Source organism: Astatotilapia calliptera, chromosome 23, assembly GCF_900246225.1.
Source record: "Astatotilapia calliptera chromosome 23, fAstCal1.2, whole genome shotgun sequence".
Taxonomy (NCBI): domain Eukaryota; kingdom Metazoa; phylum Chordata; class Actinopteri; order Cichliformes; family Cichlidae; genus Astatotilapia; species Astatotilapia calliptera.
In genome coordinates this window covers 18,722,151-18,745,969 of record NC_039323.1, presented here as the reverse complement: position 1 = coordinate 18,745,969, position 23,819 = coordinate 18,722,151, and the positions used below count along the sequence as shown (strand labels likewise).

Genomic DNA, 23,819 nt, shown 5'->3' with positions numbered 1-23,819 from the left:
AGGAACAAATGTAATCGCATGGCAGGATGCTGTAAAAGGACCAAACTTCAGCCAGGAGAACAACTGAGATAATCCATCCTCAATACGAGGTTAGTCATTCATGGGCTGGGCTGTAGTTACATCCTAAGGTTTTAAAAACTGAGCTTAAATAAATGATTAGCGGTAATAAAAGCCGAGGGAGGTCAACAGGGATCACTGACTGTTTTAGGAGCTTTTTGAGATCAAATAGAAGAAAATACAAAACATTAAACATGTTAACAACACAAAAGCCATATTTAAACGCAGACTACTTTAGACCCGGAAGTAGGATTCGTCGCGTCATCACTGAACAACCGGATAAAGAAATATTTTTGTAACGTGTTTATCTTTGCTGTAAAATTGGACATTCAGTGCATGTCTGCCTGGAGGCTGATGCTTGATTTTACCAAATATCTCCACTATGAACATCTTACATCGATATTATTTTTACATTTGATTTAAAGCATAAACCCATATCTAAGCCTGATATTAATTAATAAAACTGTTAACTATCAGTTATATTTACTTACTTTTCTTACTGAGGATAAAATTTTAAAAAGGTCCATAGAGTTATTATACAAGCCAGTACATATATTACATTCTTTTATTAAATCAAAAATCACACTCATTGAATCATTTAGTTTATTTTTTCCATGTGAGCAAAAGCACATATTTTTTGATTTGATCATTTAAAGGCTGCAGGTGAAATGATGGCAAGGCAAATAATAAATATGTAACGTAAACAGTTCATTGCTACATTTCAAGTTCAAGTTTGCTCTTTTTTTCCCATAAAAATAAAACACATGTGATAAAGAGTTTATTCTTTAAAAATAAAAAGTTTGAATGTGGAGTCATCAAGTTTGTAAACAGGAAGCGGTGGAGTTTTTAAAGTTACAGTGCTGTGCGATTTCTGTTCCTCTTCTTTCCTCCAGGGGTCAATGATCTTCTTAAACAATGTCCTTCAGGATGTCAGGGATAAATTCCTGAGCATCTCTTAGGTCATCCTTCCACTCCTGTAGGATGCAATTTCCTGTGTGGGCGCCTCCGGCCCCCAGCAAGGCCCCGAGCGCTGCTCCACGGTTACAGTTCTCACCTGAAGTCAGAACCAAACAAAACGAAAATAAGAACAAACACAGCACTGATGTCATACATGCAAGTCATCAAGCAGACCATGAAATTAAAAAATGAAATTCAAAAAAGTCAAAATTAGCCCATCGCTCAGCTATCAGCAGGAGGTTTCTACTGAGTTAGTCTGACTGACACCGAGTGTGATGGAAGGATAGACTTTTGTTAACAGCTTGTATGGACACTGCTTTTATATTAATGAAAGAGAAATAATAATAATAATAATAATAATAGTATAAAGACTCACAGAAACCACATACTGCACTAATTACTTTTCAGTTTTTTATTTAGATTTGTATATTTATAGACTTTAATTCGCTAAAAACAAAAGTTTGAATGTGGACTCATCAAGTTTGCAAACAGGAAGCAGTGGAGTTTTTGATCCTCTTTTAAGTTGCAATACATTGCTGTTTCATACCTACATAAAGACTCTGAATAATTTAATTAATATTAATATTCTATTCATTTTTTTTATATAGCACTCATCACAGGATAAAAACACAAAGTGTTTCACAGTAATATAAAAACAGAAATACATAAAAAAAACCAAACACTTGTTGTGTGGCTTCTGCTTGACCGCATAAGCCACACCTGGGCAAAGATTTAACCAACAGGAGCCTGAGTGCAAACCAGCATGTTTAAATTTTACCTCCACAGTTGGTGTTTGCCAGGATTCCTCCTTTGGGGTCATCATGAAACTCGTGGGCCAGGTAGAACAGGCTGGACAGAGCACCTGTTTGTGCAACACAAGCAGGAAAGACAAGCATCTAAAAACAATGATCTTAAGTTTTACCAGCCAGTGAGGTAAAAGAAAGGTTATTGGTCGGATTCTGACCTTTGTTGTAGCAGGCCATACCAAGGTAGTTCACAGCGCTCTGATGGACCTTCAGTCTCTCCTCAGAGGACACAGAAAACCTAAAAAACATTACGGATAACCTTTTACACACAGACGCTGCTTCCTAACCAAGCATTTAGTCTAAAGGAAGTCTGCAGAAAGTGTTGGACAGCTAATAAAAAAGGGCTTTTTACTGTAGACTTTTGTTGTGAATGAACTGCAGGAAGTGTGATTATGAGTGTCATAAAGAATACACTTGTTGTAGGTTTTTAATGTGAACGCCTGCACAGGAAGCATTACTTAATTCTCAACATTTTAGCAAATCCTGAAATACAGGAAAAATGTTAAAGTACTCCTTTAAAGCTGTTCCGGGTCTCAAAGAGCTCAAATCCCTGTTTATTCTGAAAGACTTTTACTTCTAAATGCATACAGGAAGCGGTCTCTGGCAGCCAACCTAAAATTCTAATAAATATTTTAATAAGAAATTGTCAAAAACCAAATGCTGCTCAGATGCTTCAAAGTAAAAGTTTTCTAGGGGCCAAAAGAAAGTACCGAGTGGTTAGACTCAACTCTTATTCTGAAACATCTAAAGGAAGTGTTAGATATGTTTACAAAATCTCACTTGGCCGCCTTGCGACTGAAGCTCTGGCAGGCGTCCCAGGCATCCAGTCTCCTCAGAGCTTGCTCAGCCTGCTCACGGACACTGGCCCCGCCCAGTACCGCGTGCAGTGCCCGGCTGTAGATCGTCACGTACTCGGGCACGTTGGGGTGAGGATGGGTGAGCTTTACGAACTCCACCGCTGCTGAAACCTGAGGACAGAGTAGGTTAAAGGTCACATGTTGCTATCTGAGACTGTTTCTTATGTTGTTGATTTGTGTTCGCTTACGGCTCGCTCCTCATTGGCTGAGGCAGACAGAAGGATGAAAGGAAGGATCATGGGAAGGCAGCCAATGGCATCTAGCTGGCAGTCAGGGAACGGAGAGCTCGTTTTCATCCCGGAGCGTTCCTCTGCAAACTTCAGAACCTGGAAAACAGCAAGTAAATTGGTGAAACACTCCAGATGTGGCATGTTACAGCATAGGGGTCAACTGCTTCTGTCCTACTTCATGTGGCGAGGTCGGTTTGCTCTCCTGCCAGTCAGCAAAGAATGAGCGGTGGAAGGATTCAGCGTAGGTGTCCTTGTGTGAACCGGGTGTGGTCAGGAAGTGGACGTAGTCTGACAGAACAGCAGCTCGAGCATCCGGCTGAGAGACGTCCACAAAACCTCTGGAGACAAGTGTCCGAGCCACTCGAAGGGAGCAGAGGATGTTCAGCGTGTTGTCACCTGCCTGAAGACCTTGAAGACCACAGAGAAAGAACATGGACACAACAAAAATAGAAACAAACAACAAAACGAAGGAAAAACAGTGAACTGTAGTATAGGGCGGCAGTACCTCGGTGATAGTGGATCGATCCACTTGAGGAGTTCCACAACTCCAGCTTATCATGGAGAATGACGCTGCCGACCACATTGGCTCGCTTCGCACCAGAAGACCAGTTGGTGCGACCACTGCCAGCTGCAAAATGACAGAGAGGTTAAAAACAGCAGGATTAATCAGGATGGAGCTCCTCAAGGCTGTGTCCTTGGTCCTCTTCTGTTTGTCTGTCTCAACACCGGTTCATCCGATCTTCTTCATATTTGGGAGGTGTATTTCTAGGGATTTGAGTTGAGTGCCAAATCTGAGTTCATTTGGATGAGCAGTTCTCATCTTCAGGTTCAGAGTTCTTTTAAAAGTATTTTTCCCACACTGAGTGATGCTTTGCCAGCATCAGTAGGAGGGAGGTTTCTGCTTTTTTAGTTTAAACTAGAGATGGACCGATCCCATATTATGTATCGGTCTGATACTGACCTAAATTACTGGATCGGATATCGGAGAGAAATAAAAAATGTAATCCGATCCATTAATTATCACAAAAGCACTTCACAAAACTTGCGACATGGCGTAACTCAGCTCATAACTTTAGCACGTCGGAGCAGTGTGCGTCACGTGATAGAGTGGCTGTGGCATGTGAGACCTGTCGGTGGTCTGGCTGAGCATTTGGAGCCTCGTTACCAAATCGGTATTTTATCTCTGAGAAAGTTATCCCAGAGGAGTAAAGCAAGTGTGTAAGTTCATCTCTGAATGTTTGTAAAGCATTCCCATGATAAGCTTAACAACCGATATATGGAGCGACTGCCTCTTCTTCTCTCCCTCCCTCTCCTGTTGCTACTTCAATCATGAAACTGATCAATGATCAGCTGATCGGTTTTTCTGTCGCAAGTCCCGTTTCTCCAGTTTGTTTGTTCGCCCACTTTGCACCAGAAAGAGGAAACCAGTGGATAAACAACAGCAGCACATTTAAGCTTGATAAGCTGTTGTTAGAATTTACTTTCTACACCAGCATCCTTTTTTACGTAGCTGACAGCTGGTAACTGTGCAGGGGCGGGTCTAGCAAAGTTTTGCCAGGGGGCCAAGTAGGGCATTAACAGGTAAAGGGGGGCACAAAGAAATACTTTTCTTTCTTATTCTCATGTCTAGCTTTTAATAAATAATTATCTGAATCTTACAATTAAAGTTTTCATCTGACGTAAAATGTATAGAAATCCACTATTGTATATAGTAACTATTAACTCTAATTTACCCCTGCTAAGCTATAGTACCTTTTCCTTTGGGAAGATACCATCTGTGCAGTCTGCACATCTTTCTGTTGAAGAAAGTTGTTGAATCTATTTAAATATTGTAGAAAAATAATTTATTTCTATGCATTTGTTTTACACGTGCATTGAATTAAAGCAGATTACGCTGATTAAGCATCATTAGGCAGAGGGTGGGGGGTGGTTTCCTATTAGTTTTGCTAGGAGTTTGGAACCCTATTAGTTAGGTTGTTTAATATTTCTGCTACGTACTGTTTAGAATACGAGAATAGGGAGGATGGTGTAGGTTTAAGTAAATTAGATTGATCAGTATTGCTGAACTATGAAATGTTTTGGCTGTAGTGCATATAACAGAATAGCTTTAGTGTTTTGTTTTTTAAAACAAATGCAGCAGGATATTTAAAAAAAACAGTTTTGTTGATTTTGTTGATAAAATGAACTACATCGGATTCATATTGGCAGATACACATCGACAGATAAGAAACACATGGACCAGTTGCTGGGTAAAAAATGTACCAAAAATATTTTTACATTTCTTTTACTATACTACATATTTTTAGATTAACTTAAGTGTAATAAAGATTATGTTATATAATATAAACATGCTAATTGGAAAATAGCATAATAAAAAAATCTGCCTTAAATTCATTTTCACTGGCAACCCATTTTTATTTATAAATGTAACATCTTTTTAGGATATTCTTTTATTTAACTTCTACATTTAAACCAACACTCAGACTGTAAACTCAGCAATTTTTTTCATAGACGTATAGAGTTAGACTTCTTGCAGGAGTCTCCCCCTGCTGGTCATTACAAACAATGCAGGTCAAAAGCACCTCTCCAATGACTTCTTACCTGTGTTGGAGAGGGTGAGGATACTGGACGGGTGACGCTCAGGAGGCGAGTTGAAGCCTGATATCCAGCCACCGAAGTCCCTCCTGATGTCGTTGATGTCATAGTACCAGTGGACCGGCATAGACATGGAGTCTGCTGCACACATCGCCCAGAATGCTTCGCTCACTGACCGCCGCATCGCAGACATCTTGGCTCAGGGGAGATGACCTGTGACCTTAATGTGAGGAGAGTTTACAGTCAGTGTACAGATATCTTATGGACAACAGAAAACAACAGTAAACGAAACAACATGAACTCAACGTGTACAACAAAAACAAGCCAAAAGAAATTCAGTAATACTAATAATAACAAGCAAAATTCCCAAATGTTAAACAAAATCTAATAATTAAACAGTAAACTAATAAATAGATTATTTACTTCTGTTAAAAAAACAGCTGCTGTGGTTAGTTGATCAATCCTTCATTCAAATTTACATTTAAAGATTTCTTAAATAAACGATTAATAAATAATTTTCTGGACATTTACAAAGACTCGAACATTTCAGGATAAAAACTGTTTAAAAAAATGTTTTCTTTCCCATTAATCTCCCTCCAGTGATTGCTCAGTGTGAGCTGACATCAATGCGTTACACTCAGCTTCCAGATGAAGCTTTATACACCTGTCCTTACCTGTCGAGTCATCACCCTCAGACACGGATTATTTTTAATCAGGCTGAACGCATTAAACATGATGTTGTGTTAAAGTGGATCAGTAAAGACTGAAGCTGCTCACCTCTGCGCTCTTTGCTCCAATTGATTCTCACGCTGAACTTGCATAAGTTGTTATCACATCGTTACAAAACTGAACAGGAAGTGTGGGACAGCAGCGGCAGATATAAAATAAATAAATAAATCAAATATTTATTTTAAAACAGCTCCAATTAGCCTGCGTTTATCCTGACACCTCAAATAAAACTGACGGGTTTTATAAAAATGTCCTTTTGGACGATTTGGGATTTGTTTATATTGACATTTTATAACTGCTTGCTCAGTACGGAGGCCGGTGGAGGTCAATACATAAAAACCGCTCTACGTATCTGCTGCCCTGAATTAGGACTTGCAGGCAGTCTGAAAACAGGCAAAAGCCCGGTAAATACATGTGTAGTCTGATCACTAACCCCGTAAAAACCTAAAATTTGATTTATTGAACTATTACATCATGACTTTATCAGAAGAACCAACACAGAAGTTTAAAAACGCCTAGGACAAACCATTTACAAATACCTCCTGGCACTTATCTGGGCTGTTAATGACAGGCATTGTCTAAAATAACTTATCAGTCGAATCTGATGGAAATAGCTCAAGGGTTTGTTGATTTTTTTTTATCCAAAATAACGCTTTAAAGTATTTTCCCATCTGCAAATCTGCTGTTCCTGAATTCTAACAGGTTATATTCAGGGCTGTCTGTCTCTGATAACAGCATGAGTGTTTATATATGTTTAATATTTAATTTCTATGTCATTCTACATTTGGAGAACAATTTGGGCTTGATTTTTTTAAATAAATAAACAGCTTGTTTGATTTTTTTTTTAGTGTATGCAATAAAAACAAATAATACACCATCAAACAATTAGATCGGTTCTCCTCGAGAATGAAAGGTACTTTATAAGATATGTTATTACTGGGGCCACCCTGTTACCAATATTCCTAAAGCTGAAAAAGCAGGTTTTAAACATATTGTTTGAACTGCTAAATGAGGGTGACCATCTTTAACTTAATGTTCAAGGATGTAATAAAGTGTTACAAAGGCAACAGATAAAGCCTTGTGCACAGTCAGCAAAGACTGGAAAAATACAAAATATATGAAAGAGGACTGACCTCTGGTCCACCCATGGTGCTTTCACGTGACTCAATTGTGTCACTTCCCCTTTGTTTTGTATGTTTTGTGTGTGTGTGTGTGTGTGTGTGTGTGTGTGTGTGTGTGTGTGTGTGTGTGTGTGTGTGTGTGTGTGTGTGTGTGTGTGTGTGTTTCCCAGAATCAATGGGTTGGGGTTGCATGGGACTCTGAAATAAAAGAAACGTGTGAACAAAATCAGTTCAAGCTAGTGGATTTACAACTTTTCTTTACCTGCTACATCTGGCACTTGCAGTTTGGTTGTCAGGAAGCTGGAACAAGCGAAAAATTTCATTTTTGTGGGCTTTTCAGGAGCTGTTTTATTTAAATAATACAACAGCTCAGTTTACATTTTGTCCCAGTGCAGGTGTGATCTACACAGCAGATGTACAGCATGTTTTAGTATTTTGTGCATGGATTATTGTCAGGTTCATGGGTAGGATCTATGTGTAGATTGTAATTGCAGAATGGAGCTTCTGTTGCTGCTTTGCAGGTATATGAGAGTCTTTTGCGGCAGTGCAAATGTAACTAGTTTTACCACTCTGAGTATTTAGTGACTGAAATCATGTACTTTTGTAAGTATACAAGGACCACTGCTAACATGCTAATAATGGCTGTTATAGTCACATATTCATGTGCTCTGTGTGTTTATATGTGAGTGACCTTCTGTCTGCTGTTACTTAAACTTAAATAACGTCTACATAAGGGCTTTCGAAATTCCTGCCAGACATAAAACAGGGAGCTGAAACCCTGAAGTCTTAGTACGGTGGCCGATAGCTCAAAAACTTTAAACGGTTAAGACAGGAGTGTTTATACTGCGTGATGCCAGGGTTGTGTGGTCTTGTTGAACTATAAATACCTCTTGCAATGCTTTAAGAAGTGTTAACAGAAGGTTCAATGTATTGTCTGCTGTTAGTCACAGTCGTTAGCAAAAAGCAACGACCGGACTAGCCGCTTACATGAATGAATAAACCTACTGGGTTCACATGGAGCTGGCTGGTGTTCGGGTTTAATTTGAACTGCTGCTTTTGACTTATTTGGTAGTCAAACTGCAGGTCCGTCTGCACCCGCGGTCACCTGTTACCTAGAAGTTAGCGGTGAGCTCGCGAGCTTATTTATTGTTAGCTTAGTGCTAGCAGGCTAATGTGCAATGGAAACGGGGGAGCCGCTAGATCCGGAATATGTTGGTAAGAACTGAAGTACAAACGGAACCGAAGCGGATAACGGGGGTTCAGAGGTGCAGAGCACTGCACAGACAGCTAACCCAGGTTTAACCGGGCTAATGCTACATTAGCCTCAGAGCTTTCCTGTTAGACACACACAAGGAAATGCGAGAGTGTGGTTTAGGTACAATACAACGGCTGAAAGCTAGTTTCAAATCAGCAAGAGTCTGTTTACACTGTCCTAGTCCACATCCAACAAACCCGGGTTATCTGGATTTAATCTAGACACCTTTGTATGGGGGGGAGTTAAAACTATAATTTCCCCCCCCTTTGTTAGTAGGTTTATACAGTCTGTGGGGTCTAGGCCAGATTTAAGGGGTCCAGGTTATGGGGTTTGTTTTCTTGTCTTTTCTTTTTTGTAATGGATAACTGCTCTGATGAGGTTTAGATGAAATATCACATTTTCCCTGTTTTTACGTGCTGAGAGTTAGGTTAAATGTGCATACAGAGACATTTATTGGTTATTTTATCAGTTAATCTGGTCCAGGTTCAGTAGTTGGGGGTCCAGATTATTTATTTACACATTTTTTATGCTTCTGATACGATCATTTGTCCCGATTTATTTTTTCCAGAGAAGGCCAAGGCATTCTGGAACAATGAGGATGTGGATCAGGTCTTCGATGTGGTTTTCAAGTACCTGGAGCACCTGAAGGCAGTTCTGAAGAGGAGTGGAACCACAGATAAAGGTTCTGATCCATGTCTGATGCGAGCGAGCGGGACTCTGGCAATCTTCCTATCCTGATCTTTACTCTCTGTCTTCTCTCAGAGTATGTCCAGGCCTTCAAGCTGCTAGAGCATCTGGACTGCTCCTCCTCCTTGGCCTCCCTCCAGGACCAGGACAGCTCGGTGGTTCAGGTGGTCATTGGCTCAGGTAAACCCCGGTAAATCTCAAGGCTTCGCTGTTGTGTTTGAGTCCGACTATTGCTGAGTGTTTATTCCTCCCCAGAAGAGCTGCTGCCAGCTGACATCCTCCAACACAGCCCTTCATCCTCTTGCTCCTCCTCTTCATCCTTCTTGCCTCCTTTTAATGGGTTATCCAGTCCAACAGCGTCTCCTGCTGGCAGAGAGGAGCTGCTGCCTCCCCTCGTGCCTGTCCAGCTGCAGTACCACCTCCACACCTGCTCCAAGGTAAACACACATTGATGTCATTCAGAATCAGCCCGAGAATTTATTTTGCCTAATTTGATCTCAAAAAGTTTCTTTCATTTATATGGTGCTTTTATTCTGAATCTTGATAATCTAACAGCCTGAAAACACGTTGATCCCTTTTAGTTTTTACCCAGAATCTTGAATATGTTGAAAACCTGATCCTTGTAATTATCTGAAATCTATCAAATAGTTTTTTTAATTTAGAAATCTGATATACTTCAGAACTTCAGAGCATCCTTATACGTTCCTGTAAGTAACTTGGGGCTTTTATCCTGAGAAGAAGCATTAACCTCCTAAGACCCAAACTCTTAATTTCTTTTAATTAATAAACTTTTAATTTCTCTTTGATATCTGGGCATATTGGGACCTAATGAATGTAAAAACAAAGAATTACCAGATTTTTTTTTTACCTGGTTTTTGTTTCTAAGAAAAATGAGAGCCACATATGAGGATATTTGCTTAAAATTTCGATAGAACAGTAGCAGTATAATGTCCTCGTAAGTGGATATCAGGCCATTGTTGAGCAAAATTTAGTATTTTGGTCTAAATAACCCAAAATGTGACGTCCACATATGTGGACGGCAGGTCCTAGGAGGTTAAAGCAACTTGATAATGTCCAGTATCTAATTCATGACTTTTTTTAAAAAAAAGAAGAAACTGTCATAGTCAGTCCCTATACCAGACTGGGGGCATTTAATTTAACAGTGATCATTTACAGTTCGTAGCCAAAGGCTTTTTTTAAAATTCCTGAATATTTGAATATTTAAAATCCTGATAACGTGAGCTGTTTTTCGCTTTACAGTCCTGCCTGCCCTGTTTGCCGAGCATGACTCAGTCCACGCCGCTATTCTGGGGCCAGAACCCGCTGAAGATCCCGTTGCTCTGCGGCTTCAAGAGGCTGACCGCCATGCCACTGATTTCACCCGCCAAAGAGGGCGTGCTTTGGGACCACGGGGACCAGGAGCAGGAAGACGTAGGAAACTGGGACGTCATCTACAAGGCACCATGTGGGCTGAGCCTCCGTAACCATGACAACGTAATGCTTTTTCTGGAGGCTACAGAGAGCTATGACATCCTGCAGGTCAATAGATGATTTTTTTTTGCTGTGTTCAGTGTCTCTCTGTATATTCCTCCTTCAGGTCTTTAAAGTGGGTCAGTTTTCCTCCTGCAGGTTGATTTCTTCACCTTTAACCCCTCCGTGCGGTTGGACCCTCCTTCACCAGGGGGCCTTCGGCAGCCTGAACAGGACCTGAGCCGAGGGGCGGAGCCAATACCGGTGGAGCTGTGCGTTGGGGACGGTGGCTCCCGGCCTGCTGAATTCCGCTACAGGAAGGACCGCTGGCCACATGGCTGCTTCCTGAGCCGCGGCCCAAAGCTGTTCAAGGCCTGCTGTGACTGCACAGATGGCTGCAGTGATGCAAAGCGCTGCGCCTGCATGGCCTTGACTTCTGGAGAGCGCCACTATCGCCATCACAGGCTGTTACAGGCCAACCCATCAGGGTGAGGTGAACAAGTAGAGGTTTTTCAAAAGGAGCTAAAGCAGGAGCTTTAGGTTTCCCAGTGGAAGTATTGATCATTAACTGATTCACTGATTTGCTGACAAAGTGTTACCATGGTGATCAATCTTCAGGCTCTTTGAGTGTGGCCCGTGGTGCGGCTGTGACCGATCTCTCTGCCAGAACCGTCTCGTCCAGAGAGGCATCAGAGTCCGACTCCAGGTCTTCCAGACTGAGAACCGTGGCTGGGGGGTGCGTTGCCGTGACGACCTGGACCGTGGGACCTTTGTGTGCATTTACGCAGGTGAGTGTGGCTCAGCGTTCAGTGGCTCCGTCCAAGCCACGGTCTGTAAACTCGTCCTCTCATCTGTGTCCAGGTGTGGTGCTGCAGAGGGTCCTGAATCCCACCGAACCACCGCCGCCAAAGTTGACGAGGTCCGACCTGCCGTCTGACGATGAGGTGGAGGTCGTCACGGAGTGGCTGGCCCCACCTGTGCTGGAGGGCCGACGCAATGTGTTGGAAACGCCCCCGCCTATGTCTCCGCCTACCTCACCTCTTTTGCATGTCCCTGTGATTCAGAGACCCTCCGACAGCGGCTCCAGCACCACAGACCAAGAAGAGGTTTGTTAGGCTCGTTTACTTTACTGTAAAGTTTTTTTTATTTTCAGAATAATTTTTTACATATTCTAATTCCAATATTTCTATACACATTTTATTATATTGTAAATATTTTTCATTTGTATTTGTATGGACATTACAGGTTTTCAATTTACATATTTTTATTTTTTCCTTTGAATATTTTGTGACCTGATTTTTAAAAGAATTATTGTTTATTTTAAATCATTTGTGTGTCCTGCATTCCTTTGAATATTTCCTCTAATTATTTGATTAAAATGTATTTTTGTGCCTTCGTGATCTTTAGTTCAAAGTAAAAGGCTTCTATTTTCTTCTGTCAGATTCAGGCGGTGCTGGTTGGAGGTCTGCAGCCGACGTCTCCTTCATCAGGTCAGTAATGACTCACACAAAACACACAAATGATACATTAACACAGCTGGTAAACAATTGGCTACTGTGTGTCAGGTGATCAAGAGCAAGACGAGAAGGTGGCATCAATGTCGGAGAGCGCTGGTGTGAATGGTACAAAGGCGAGCATGAGCTTAAAGAGAGCAGCGAAGGTGGACGAAGTTTGTTTTGTGGACGCAAGCAAGGAGGGAAACGTGAGCCGCTTCATCAACGTGAGTCCAGCTGATCAGGAACATGATGCTGAAGTTGGACTAGCTAGTATGTAATGATGTGCTACATGATCACTAGGGACACAGCTATGTTAGCATAACATAAACACAGTGAACCTGGAGGATGAATGCTAACTTTTTTTCACTTGATGAAAGTTAACATGAGGGTTCCCGATGGTTAGAGACAAATGCAATCGCATGGCAGGATGCTGTAAACAGAACAAACTTCAGTCAGGAGAACAACTGAGATAATCCATCCACAATACGAGGTTAGTCATTAATAGACTGCAACAACATGGGAATAGAGCAGCTGCCAGAGAATTCAACATTAATGAATCAATGGTACAGAAGTGGAGGAAGCAAGAAGAATGAGTTAAGTTTGACATATCTGACGTTTTATAACTGTATTTTATAAACGGTTTCACAAGATTTCTTTAGACAATTTAAAACTTTTAAACAAAACATTTTTTTAATTTCATTAGTAATTTCAAAATGTTATATATATGTGTGTGATTGTGTGTGTGTGTGTTTCTAATATTTTCTTTATACTTTTCATTGTGTTAATCTTGTTCACAAGATTTTTTTGCATCTTTAAAACTTTCTAAAGAATTAAAAAAATGTGTCTTTTGTTTTTGCTTGTACATTTTTCTCCAAAGCATTTTTGGACATTTCCTTTATAGTTTGTAGTTATTTTCAAAATATTAACTGCTTAGTTTAAATTGTGGAATTTTCCCCCTTTTAGTTCATAGTTTATATATTTTTTATGCTAATGAAGAAGAAATCTTCTTCTTGTTTATTATTATTATTATTATTATTATTATTGTTATTATTATTGATATCATGTGATCTCTAACCCCGCCCACAGCACAGCTGCCAGCCGAACCTTTTCATCCAGAATGTCTTCATCGACTCCCACGACCCCGCCTTCCCCGTCGTTGCCTTCTTCACCAGCAGGTGAGGAAGAGAACTGAGAGGACGTTAATGTGGGTTATTATTAGTGGTCATTTTAATAATTGTCCTCTTTGTTTTCTTGCTGTAGGGCCGTAGTGGCTGGCACTGAGCTCACCTGGGACTACTCTGCCAACGTCCAGATCGATTCACTGCAAAAACAGGAAGTGTCTTGTCTCTGCGAAAGCGACAATTGTCATGGGAGATTCACCATCGAGGAGAACCTATGTGAAGTTTGTGAGGTTGAAGGTCACATAGCAATGGAGGCCAAGTGATCCTCCATACAGTTTGTTAGTAACAGTTTTGGTATTTAGAGGGTTTTTTTCCTAAAAAGAAAATAAAAGTTCAGCTATTTTACTCTGAAAGTTTTTCAAGTCTTTATTATTGGGAAGGCTTTAATTTTGAGAACCCTTTTTCTGTGTTTGAGCTTTTATTTTTTGTATCTCTACTTTGGTCATTTTATTTTGACACTACCATGGATTTAATGTTCAAACAGCCAGTACAACTTTTCTCCTGAAACTGGTGCCCAAAGTGTCAAAGTTCTGTGTTCATTTTTAAGCAATAATAAACGTTGCTTTGAAAACCTTCAACATGAGTAAATGGTTTACTATTGGTGCAGCTCTTTGGGGGATTTGAAATTGTATATAAATGTCGGAATGTATTTATTACAGCCTTTATTTAAAAAAAATATGTATATATGCAACTGAATTTATCATTTATGGCAGTTTTTTTTTTTTTTTTACATTTGTTTGTAATTTATTCCTAATATTTCCATTATTTCTGAAAAGTCACATGGACACTCCAGCTTTTGGTTGCGGACTTTCGGTTGTAGCCCAGCAATGCTTTTATTATGAAATTTCAGACCGGATATTCGGTATTGTTTATATCGCCTCTCTCGGTCTTCACCGACTCTCCACCATACACTCGAGCCAAAGATGAGATCTCTGTGGCGGGCTGTGCGTGTCTTCCTCCTCGGCCTCTCCTTGGCCTCCCTTTCCCTGTCCGGTGCGTCCCGGTTCCACATCCCGCCTCATGACCAGGTGGCCCGGGTCGCGCGCTTCGTTGCGCACCAGGTGGACTGGGCCTCCATGGCCACCATCTCCACCCACAAACCGGTGGTGGGCCAGCCGTTCTCTAATGTCTTCTCGGTGAGCGACGGGCCAAGGGGCTCGGGCTCCGGGGTGCCTTACATGTACCTGACCCGCATGGAGATCTCCGTGCAGGACCTGGAGGTGAGCCTGACCCAGGATATCAGTGTTAAAACAGGAACTGAGCCTTCCTGTTCAGAAGTCAGTTTACAAACTAGAATTTAGTGTACTCGACACTCTCTGTATCTGCGCTGTGTTGCTGTAAAAGGCACTGCTTCTCGTTCAGAACTCCATTAAGAAAACCTTTGATTTTACCGTGAAAGCCATTAAAGTTCAATGTTACAGGTTCTGGAGCGATAAAGCGTAAAATTAAATAACATTTGACTTTAGTGATCTTCTGCTTTAAAAAGCCATCAGCTGTCAGTAACTTATTCTATACAAAACAAAAGTGTGGAACTTGGTAAACACAACATTTACTAACAACACGCTTATGTAAATGTTTGTAGTGATTAGCACTGTTTTTAAAATGCTACTGCAGAATTATTGCAAACACATCAAGAATATTTATTTTAATACTCCTGACATATAGAAGAGCAAAACTGCCAAGGTCTAAAATGCATTTACAAAAACGGAAAGATAAAAAATAGATAAAAATATTTAGAATTTTATTGATTTTTAAAAAATGAAATAAAAAGGTATAAATAGCCTGATTTAATGTTCTTTAATTTGTTTTGGGGTTTTTTGTATCTTCTTTATCTTTTCTATTTTACTAAAATATATAGTTTTTTTTAATTGAAAATTTTAGTTCACAAAATAATGTTAATGATGATTTTCTTTCCCATGGGGAAGAAATGTATCATTAACATTATTTTGTGCATTTAAGGTAATTTTTTTTTTTTAACATTTTAATATTCAGACTTTCATTTTAAAGGTTATTTGAAGTTATGTGAAATAATGTGAAGTTATGCTGAGATATAAAATCATGAATAGTTGAGTTTATAAAACTGCATTTTACATAAACTGTGATGTAAGTGCAGCATGACTCAGCATATTTTCCTGACAGTGACTCAGCAGTTGTCAGTCACATGTCAAAGCAGAAGTTGAGACCACAGAAGAAGAAACGAGTGCTTGAAATCTGCTGAAACGACACAGAAAACAGGTTTAAATGAAGTTCAGCTTTGTTAAAGTTTGCTTTATTACAGGAAGTTATCAAAATTAAACAGAGCAGCAGCTTTTTATTGTCTTGCAGAAGGTTATAAAGTTTGTTTGAGCTAAAAAGTCATTTTCTCAGGATTAAATATTTATTTTTAGTACCTCCAGTTTTAATGACCTCAGTTTCTTTCTCACTTCTTCAAGATAAGATAAGATAAGATAACTCTTTATTGTCATTGCACAGTCATACATAGTACAATAGTACAATGAAATTGGAAAACTGTCCTACACATACATACTACATACACTACATATAACACAACACGACCCGATACGAAACATCACAACACAACACAAACAACACAACATAGTATAATAACTTAGTAATAAAAAAGAAGAATAAGTGTATTTGTATTGCACACTGTTATTAATGCACATTAATTGTTATTGCACCTTCTTATAAATATAAATATTATTATTGTTACTGTTGTTACCTCCCCCCCCCCAAAAAAAGTCCAGGTAGCCAGTCAGGTCAGCTATTTGCATTGATCAGGGCTATTGCCCTGTTGTAAAAGCTGTCCTTGAGTCTATTTGTTCAGGACCTCAGCAGCCTGAACCTCCTGCCAGACGGCAGCAGCTTAAACACCCGGTGTCCTGGGCGTGTACCGTCCCGTAGGATGCTGCGTGCCCTCTTGAGACAGCGAGTGCTGTACAGGTCCTTCAGGGAAGGAAGAGGATGTCCAATGATTTTTTGGGACATATTCAAGCAGGTTTTAATGGTTCAAATTGCAGATTTTTGTCCCAGACATATAAAATGATTAATGATTCTCATATTTAGATATTATTTGTCTGTATATGGAGGATGAAATGCCTAAATTAAAAAAAGATAAACAAATAAATAAATAAATATTTTAATTTTAAGAAAAATATAGCATTAAATAAGAATTGGACACAACTAATTAATTAAAAGTATACGTTTTAATAATGCTATAAGATATGTGTATGCGTGTGTTACCTGTGCTGTGTGTATTGATGCAGGTGAGCCCTGTGGCGTCTCTGTCCATGTCTCTGGCTCAGACTGATTACTGCAGGCAGCAGAGCTTTGACCCTCAGAGTCCGCTCTGTGCTCACATCATCCTGTCTGGATCTGTACAGGAGGTATGTACACACACCTGTGTTTCACACATGATCAGTTCGGACCCGTCACATGATCACCTCCTCCTGCTGTGGTTCAGGTGAACGGGACAGAGGCGGAGTTTGCAAAGAAAGCGCTGTTCACTCGTCACCCCGAGATGATCGAGTGGCCGAGCGACCACAACTGGTTCTTCGCCAAGTTCAACATCACACAGGTACTACTGCAAATACTACAACCTAATACCACTGTAGTACTGCAAATACTACAACATAATACCACTGTAGTACAGCAAATACTACAACATAATATCACTGTAGTACAGCAAATACTACAACCTAATACCACTGTAGTACTGCAAATACTACAACCTAATACCACAGTACTACTGCAAATACTACAACCTAATACCACAGTAGTACGGCAAATACTACAACCTAATACCACAGTAGTACGGCAAATACTACAACATAATACCACAGTACTACTGCAAATACTACAACCTAATACCACAGTAGTACGGCAAATACTACAACATAATACCACAGTAGTACTGCAAATACTACAACATAATACCACTGTAGTACAGCAAATACTACAACCTAATACCACAGTAGTACTGCAAATAGTACAACATAATACCACTGTAGTACAGCAAATACTACAACATAATACCACAGTAGTACGGCAAATACTACAACATAATACCACTGTAGTACAGCAAATACTACAACCTAATACCACAGTAGTACTGCAAATAGTACAACATAATACCACTGTAGTACAGCAAATACTACAACATAATACCACAGTAGTACTGCAAATACTACAACATAATACCACTGTAGTACAGCAAATACTACAACATAATACCACTGTAGTACTGCAAATACTACAACATAATACCACTGTAGTACTGCAAATACTACAACATAATACCACTGTAGTACAGCAAATACTACAACATAATACCACTGTAGTACTGCAAATACTACAACATAATACCACAGTAGTACAGCAAATACTACAACCTAATACCACAGTAGTACTGCAAATACTACAACCTAATACCACTGTAGTACAGCAAATACTACAACATAATACCACTGTAGTACTGCAAATACTACAACATAATACCACTGTAGTACAGCAAATACTACAACATAATACCACTGTAGTACTGCAAATACTACAACATAATACCACTGTAGTACAGCAAATACTACAACATAATACCACTGTAGTACTGCAAATACTACAACATAATACCACTGTAGTACTGCAAATACTACAACATAATACCACTGTAGTACAGCAAATACTACAACATAATACCACTGTAGTACTGCAAATACTACAACATAATACCACAGTAGTACTGCAAAGTATCCTGCGGGACCAACATCACCCTGCGCGCCACCTTTTCCATCTGCTGCCCTCAGGGAGAAGGTACAGGTCTATACAGGCCAGAACATCCAGACTGGCCAACAGCCTGTATCCACAGGCTGTGAGGCTCCTGAACTCTCTGCCCCCCTCTCACGGACAATAACCATATCCAACTTCTTAATCGCAATGAACTGGTCTGCATTGGTGCATCATATCTTTATTCTCTTCCCCCTCCTGCCCCCCCCCCCCCCCCCCCCTCTTTCTTAAATAGATAACTATCATATCTGATATCATATCTCACAGTACAATAATATTGAATGGGTTGCATTGTTGTATTTTGTCATGTTTCTCAGGTCTTTGTCTGAATTTCTACGAACATTATTGCCAAGGATTGTCTTATTGCATTGGAGTCACACTGGGTTAAATATGTACACTTGGGTTTTAAGGGGTATTTATTATTTTCTTCTTTTTTTTGGGTTGTATGGAAGCCCCAAACGCAATTTCATTGTTCTTGACAATGACAATAAATAAATAAATACTAAATACTACAACATAATACATAATACTAAAACATAATAGTTCAAGTCAGTTCAAGTTCAGATAATTACTGAACTTGACCTGCTATGAATGCTTTGAAACAATCCCACAGTACTACTACATGTTCATTGTTAGAGATATAATAAGTATAAGTACTACTAATATTTCTAATAATACTATAAATACTGTTGAATGTTTCCACTATAATAATACAAGTTAAATGTGAACGTGCAGTACACTCATGCTTCTGTTATGCTGTTGTCATTTTAAAACATGACACAAATATCAGTACTGATATAATAATCCACTTTAAATCCATGATACTACTTGTTTAAAACAACTCAATATATATTATAAGTATATATTATAATACTACACTATCATAATGATGGTATAATAATGATGGATAATACTACTAACACTAAAACACCACACAGATACAGGTAGTACACAATACTTCTAATAATAGAAGTACTACCACCTGCCACTAGCAGTAACTCAGTAGTAATTCAACCTATAAATACTGTCACACAAACTATAAATATCAACTTGACTTCAATTCTCTTAAATTTTCTGTTATTTTCTTCTTAATTTAACACACACATTTAACTCACACTTCTGCGCACTTCTGTATGCTCATGTAAAGCTGAGGACATGAGCCAAAGAATTTCATTATGGCTAAATGTGGCTACTCGGTTTATCTGTACTTGACATTAAAACTTGAAACTAGTAATACCAGAAAATTTACAGTAATAATATTACTGATACAAAAGCATAACTGAGCTATTTATAATACTAGAAAGACACTGCCATAGTACTATTATTAAAAATTATAATAATACCACTAATACTACAGGTACTCCAGCATCACACACCTTGTAATACTAGCTCTATCATTACTGTAGCACTTGTAGTCCTGAGTGCACACCTGTGCTGCTCTCAGCCAATCATGTGACATGAAGTCAGCAGGCTGGTCCTCCTTCCTTGTGTTTCAGGTGTGGGTGTTGGATTACTTTGGCGGGGTGAAGACCGTCACTCCTGATGAGTATTTCCAGGCAACGCCGTACAGGAAGCACCACTGATGGTTTGTAGTCCTACTGTTCTGTTTGTAGTCCATCACTTCCTGCTGGAGCTGACACCACGCCTCCGTTTAAAGATGTGCAGTTAAACCATCGTCTTGTTAATTTTTCTGCTCATTTTGTTTTTTATTCTGTTCAGGATTCGAACCTGCGAACCCCGCAACCAGAATGTACGAGATGCAAAATCCTCCTCAGGAGTTACACGCCGATTAATCTGCTACGAATCCATGAATTTATCCAACCGCTGAATCCACGTCATTTACATCATGCCTGCTTTATTCTTAATTTTAGATTTGAAAGCTTCTGTTTCTGAAAACAGGCAAACAAAATCAGATGAAGTGTCCTAAACACAGAAGTTGTCTTTAACTCAGACTTAAATTGTTGCGTTTGGAGCTTTTCTTTCCTGCAGCTGAAACACTCGATGACATTCAGGCATCAGAAGTCAGTGTTACATTTTAATCTCCTCTTTCCTTTGATTCACTTAAAAAGATTTCAAATGACTCTGTGAATGTGTGTGTGCTCAGGTGTTTGAAAAGACTTGTTGTTTTGCAGATTTAAACATTATTAAAAAGCCAAGTGTGTTGGTGGAGTTTGACCAGCAGAGGGAGACGTCACGCTGAAAAGTTAAAGCTGCCAGTCCAGAGGAGGATTAAATCGATAAATACTTGTATAGGAAAATTTTTAATGGAATATATGTTTGTAGGCAAACTTTAGCACCACTTTAAAACAGAACAAATCTTTTTCTGAGCATCAACTTTTGTATTTGACCTTTGACCTGGATGCTGTTTAACTAACCGATTTAAATGTGCAGTTTGAAAAGAATTGCACATAATGTACTTTGTAAATCCACAAATAGCACTTTATGGAACACAAATCATTTTTAATGAAACAGCAGGAGACATCAGTAACCACACTAACTACATTTCCCTTGAGTCTTTGCCAGTAACAGGCTGTTTATTACTTGTGGGTGATGTAGTAGAGTTTTTAGAAAATCTTTATTTTGTTTTTAGATATTAGTGAATCAAATAACCCCAGATCCTCCTTCATGCTTCTTGTTTAGAATAATAATAACTAGGCTCCTTATAGGCGGGACTTTCCTTTGTTGCAAACATAGCTTATTTAGGCATTGCTGAAAGGGGAGGAGCTTTGATTATTTGCCTTAAACATAACTTTATTAATAACATTATGACCTGCTGTTTCTTCAAGCTGAATAACAGCTGTAAGTGTTTGCTGTGAAATTTTATTTTTTTGAAAGAAAAATAAAGATTTGTATTAAAGCCTCCTCATCTGTTTTGTGTTTTATTTGTTTTTGTTTTTTAACACATTTAGACTTACTTCACCAACTTATTGTCAGCTGTATGTATTTATTTTATTTATCTTCATTCATTTTCAATGCATAATTAGTTTTTTTTATTTTATTTTGAATGGTTGTGGTTTGATGTTTATTTGCATTATTTTATCCACATAACCCAATTTAATCGCTTAATATTTTTAAACAATAAATGAGAAGTAAATAAAATGGAAAGTAAATGACAGTAAGAGCATCTTAATCTCTGACTCTTTAATGAGTTTGTGGTCTCTGAATGAAACATGAGCTTCACTGAGTTAATTATGTTAACATGAAAGTCAGAATGGAGCAAAAACCAGGATTTTTGGCCACATCTACCACTTACCTATCACTCATGGTTTTAACACCATCACCAAGATGTATATTTTTAAAAATATTCAGCATTCAGAGGACAACAGATCCTCTTAGATCTCTTATATCCACTATATAGATTATAATTATCCTATGAACTGGCGAGAATGGTGGGTTATGTTGCTCAGTTCTTGACAGCAGCTGTAACTCATAAGCTATGGATGATAGGTAAGAGTTGAAACTGTTGCTGAGGGCCACTGTTGACCTACTGGTCATACTTTAAGAACCCTGGGCCTACTCTGCGTTGACCTGAACACGATGGATGCTTAATAGTCGCCTCTATAAAAGATATTTGGCTCAACTACTGACAATGATGTCCCAGATATATTCTTTCGCTGATTCGTGACATCCTCTTTTGAAAGTAAATTGGGCAGTTCTGACTTCAAGTTTTCAGTTTTGATCTGTCATGACTGGACAAATAATTCTGAGCTGACACCATCAAGTTTTTTATTTGAAATTTACAAAACTAAATAAAGTAATCGAAGGAAACAACCATGAGCTGTGTCAGTCCATGAGTCAGTCATATTGGCATGTTTGCTGGCGTAGTGAGTGAAATGTTGTTTGGGTAGACATGAAAATAAGCTGTTATTCAGAATGTCCTTTTATGGGAATACAGGCCTTCTTGACTACACCCATTATGCACCTGCAACAGGAAACAGAAAGACAATTGCCAACCCGACAGCCCAAACAGGTGGAGTCATCAGATGGAAGTGATGAAAGCAACTACTAATTTGATAGATCCAGCCAAAAAACACTGGCCACTAGGGTTGACATCTCCAATAATGAGATGTACTTTGGCGTTGCTTTCCTGACCATAGACCATACATATCCACATGCAGTGTTGTACAAAAGTGTTTGCCCCCTTCCTGGTTTCCTATTAGACAAAGATAACACAAGTTAACACAAAATGCAGTTTCTAAATTAAGGTATTTATTATTGGGGGGGCAGGATGTCCACAAACACACGTAGCACTGTAAGAAAAAGTGATTGCCCCCTAAACCTACTAGCTTAATAGCAATAAATGCAATCAAGTGTTTGGGATACTTTTCAATTAGTCTTTTACAGCGCTGTGGAGGAATTTTGGCCCACTCATCTTTGCAGAATTGTTGCAATTCAGCCACATTGGAGCATTTTCAAGCATGGATGCATCAACACCAGCACATGAAAGGTCATGCGACAGCATCTCAATCAGACTGAGGTCAGGATTTTGACTAGGCCACTACAAAGTCTTAATTTTGTTTTTTGTTTTGTTTTTTAGAAACCATTAAGCCATCCGGGGTCTTTTGTGACCTCTTGGATGAATCGTCACTGTCCTCTTGGGAAAATGTTGGTTGGCCGGCCACTCCTGGGAAAGTTCACCGCTGTTCCATGTTTTAGCCATTTGTGGATAATGGCTCTCACTATGGTTTGCTTGAGTCCCACAGCTTTATTGAGGTTTTATTCTGAGACCTCAAGTTGAGCACTTTGGCAGTCACCATTTTGATTCTTTTAACCAGATATGATGCCAAGGACGACTAGCATAAACACTGCCACCAGAGACATTTTAAATCCAGGCAAATTAACTGTTAGCATTATTGAGTGGGCAAGTCTTGAGTTGAACTTCTCTCAGCTTTGACACAAATAACAAAAATGGACTGAAATAACTACCAGTGGAAGCAAAGGATATTGGTGCTTCATATGAGCTGGGGGTAAATAAATTGGAAAGTAATCTAATCAAAACAAGCCTTGAAATTCAACTATAATCAACAATCGGCCAGACAGTTTTGTCCTTCTGTCATCCAGTCCAGTTGCCAGCTGCAAGTAAATCTCTTTATATATGGAGGGAACTTTACGGTTTGAGGAAGTGATTTTGAAATACATTTCATTGGCTGTAGTTGGTGATTGCACTAGTTGTGGTACTTGACTAAATCCTGGGTAAAAGTCCTGACAAAGTAGTGGTGGCAGAGAGACCATCAGGAAACCACAGTTTGAGTTGCTTAGTTTTTACTTTCTGTTTGATTTGGGTTGGGGACTAAAACCACTTGACTAAGATAAAGTAAAGGTCATGGTTTAGTACCCAGCACATTAAAATGTCTTGAGTTTACACTCAAAAGTGACAACCTGTAAGTGAAACTGATCTACACAGCCTCTAGCACTGAAAACCAGCCTTAAAAAGAGAAAGGGTGATATAAATAATGTAAACAAAGAGTGCTTCAGATTTATTTTAAAAGATTTACTCTCAGTTACATAACCGTGTAAACATCAAAAGCAGGAATAGCTGGCAAAAGAAGAGGCTGAATTTGTTTTTCCATGTGTGCTACAGAGTGTGTTCATGTGT

At 39.1% G+C, this 23,819-nt stretch overlaps 3 protein-coding genes across 5 annotated transcripts; 2 read left to right on the top strand and 1 right to left on the bottom strand.

Moving 5' to 3' along the window:
* Positions 1-646: 646 nt before the first annotated feature.
* On the bottom strand, positions 647-6,543 carry LOC113015538 (uncharacterized). 2 transcript variants are annotated; one of them, XM_026157540.1, is made up of 9 exons: positions 6,280-6,543; positions 5,509-5,722; positions 3,413-3,535; positions 3,083-3,315; positions 2,866-3,003; positions 2,601-2,788; positions 1,979-2,058; positions 1,793-1,876; positions 647-1,111 (listed from the first exon to the last, which is right to left on the bottom strand). In XM_026157540.1, exons 2-9 carry the CDS (start codon positions 5,693-5,695, stop codon positions 966-968), a joined length of 1,179 nt encoding a protein of 392 aa, XP_026013325.1. In that variant the 5' UTR covers positions 5,696-5,722; positions 6,280-6,543; the 3' UTR covers positions 647-965. The 2 variants fall into 2 exon arrangements, with proteins under 2 accessions (XP_026013325.1, XP_026013326.1); XM_026157541.1 differs by lacking the exon at positions 6,280-6,543 and adding an exon at positions 6,177-6,250.
* Positions 6,544-8,154: 1,611 nt separating this feature from the next.
* Positions 8,155-14,019, top strand: setdb2 (SET domain bifurcated histone lysine methyltransferase 2). Of its 2 annotated transcripts, none has more exons than XM_026157521.1 (12): positions 8,155-8,567; positions 9,176-9,289; positions 9,370-9,474; positions 9,553-9,731; positions 10,555-10,833; positions 10,924-11,252; positions 11,383-11,552; positions 11,626-11,870; positions 12,206-12,254; positions 12,330-12,484; positions 13,347-13,435; positions 13,521-14,019. In XM_026157521.1, the coding sequence occupies exons 1-12, from the start codon at positions 8,531-8,533 to the stop codon at positions 13,702-13,704; spliced, it is 1,935 nt and encodes a 644-aa protein (XP_026013306.1). In that variant the 5' UTR covers positions 8,155-8,530; the 3' UTR covers positions 13,705-14,019. The 2 variants fall into 2 exon arrangements, with proteins under 2 accessions (XP_026013306.1, XP_026013304.1); XM_026157519.1 differs by having other exon boundaries at positions 8,156-8,567; positions 9,550-9,731.
* Positions 14,020-14,289: 270 nt separating this feature from the next.
* Positions 14,290-20,355, top strand: creg1 (cellular repressor of E1A-stimulated genes 1). The gene is made up of 5 exons (XM_026157555.1): positions 14,290-14,661; positions 16,708-16,827; positions 16,905-17,018; positions 19,720-19,808; positions 19,943-20,355. Exons 1-4 carry the CDS (start codon positions 14,365-14,367, stop codon positions 19,804-19,806), a joined length of 618 nt encoding a protein of 205 aa, XP_026013340.1. The 5' UTR covers positions 14,290-14,364; the 3' UTR covers positions 19,807-19,808; positions 19,943-20,355.
* The last annotated feature ends 3,464 nt before the right edge of the window (positions 20,356-23,819 follow it).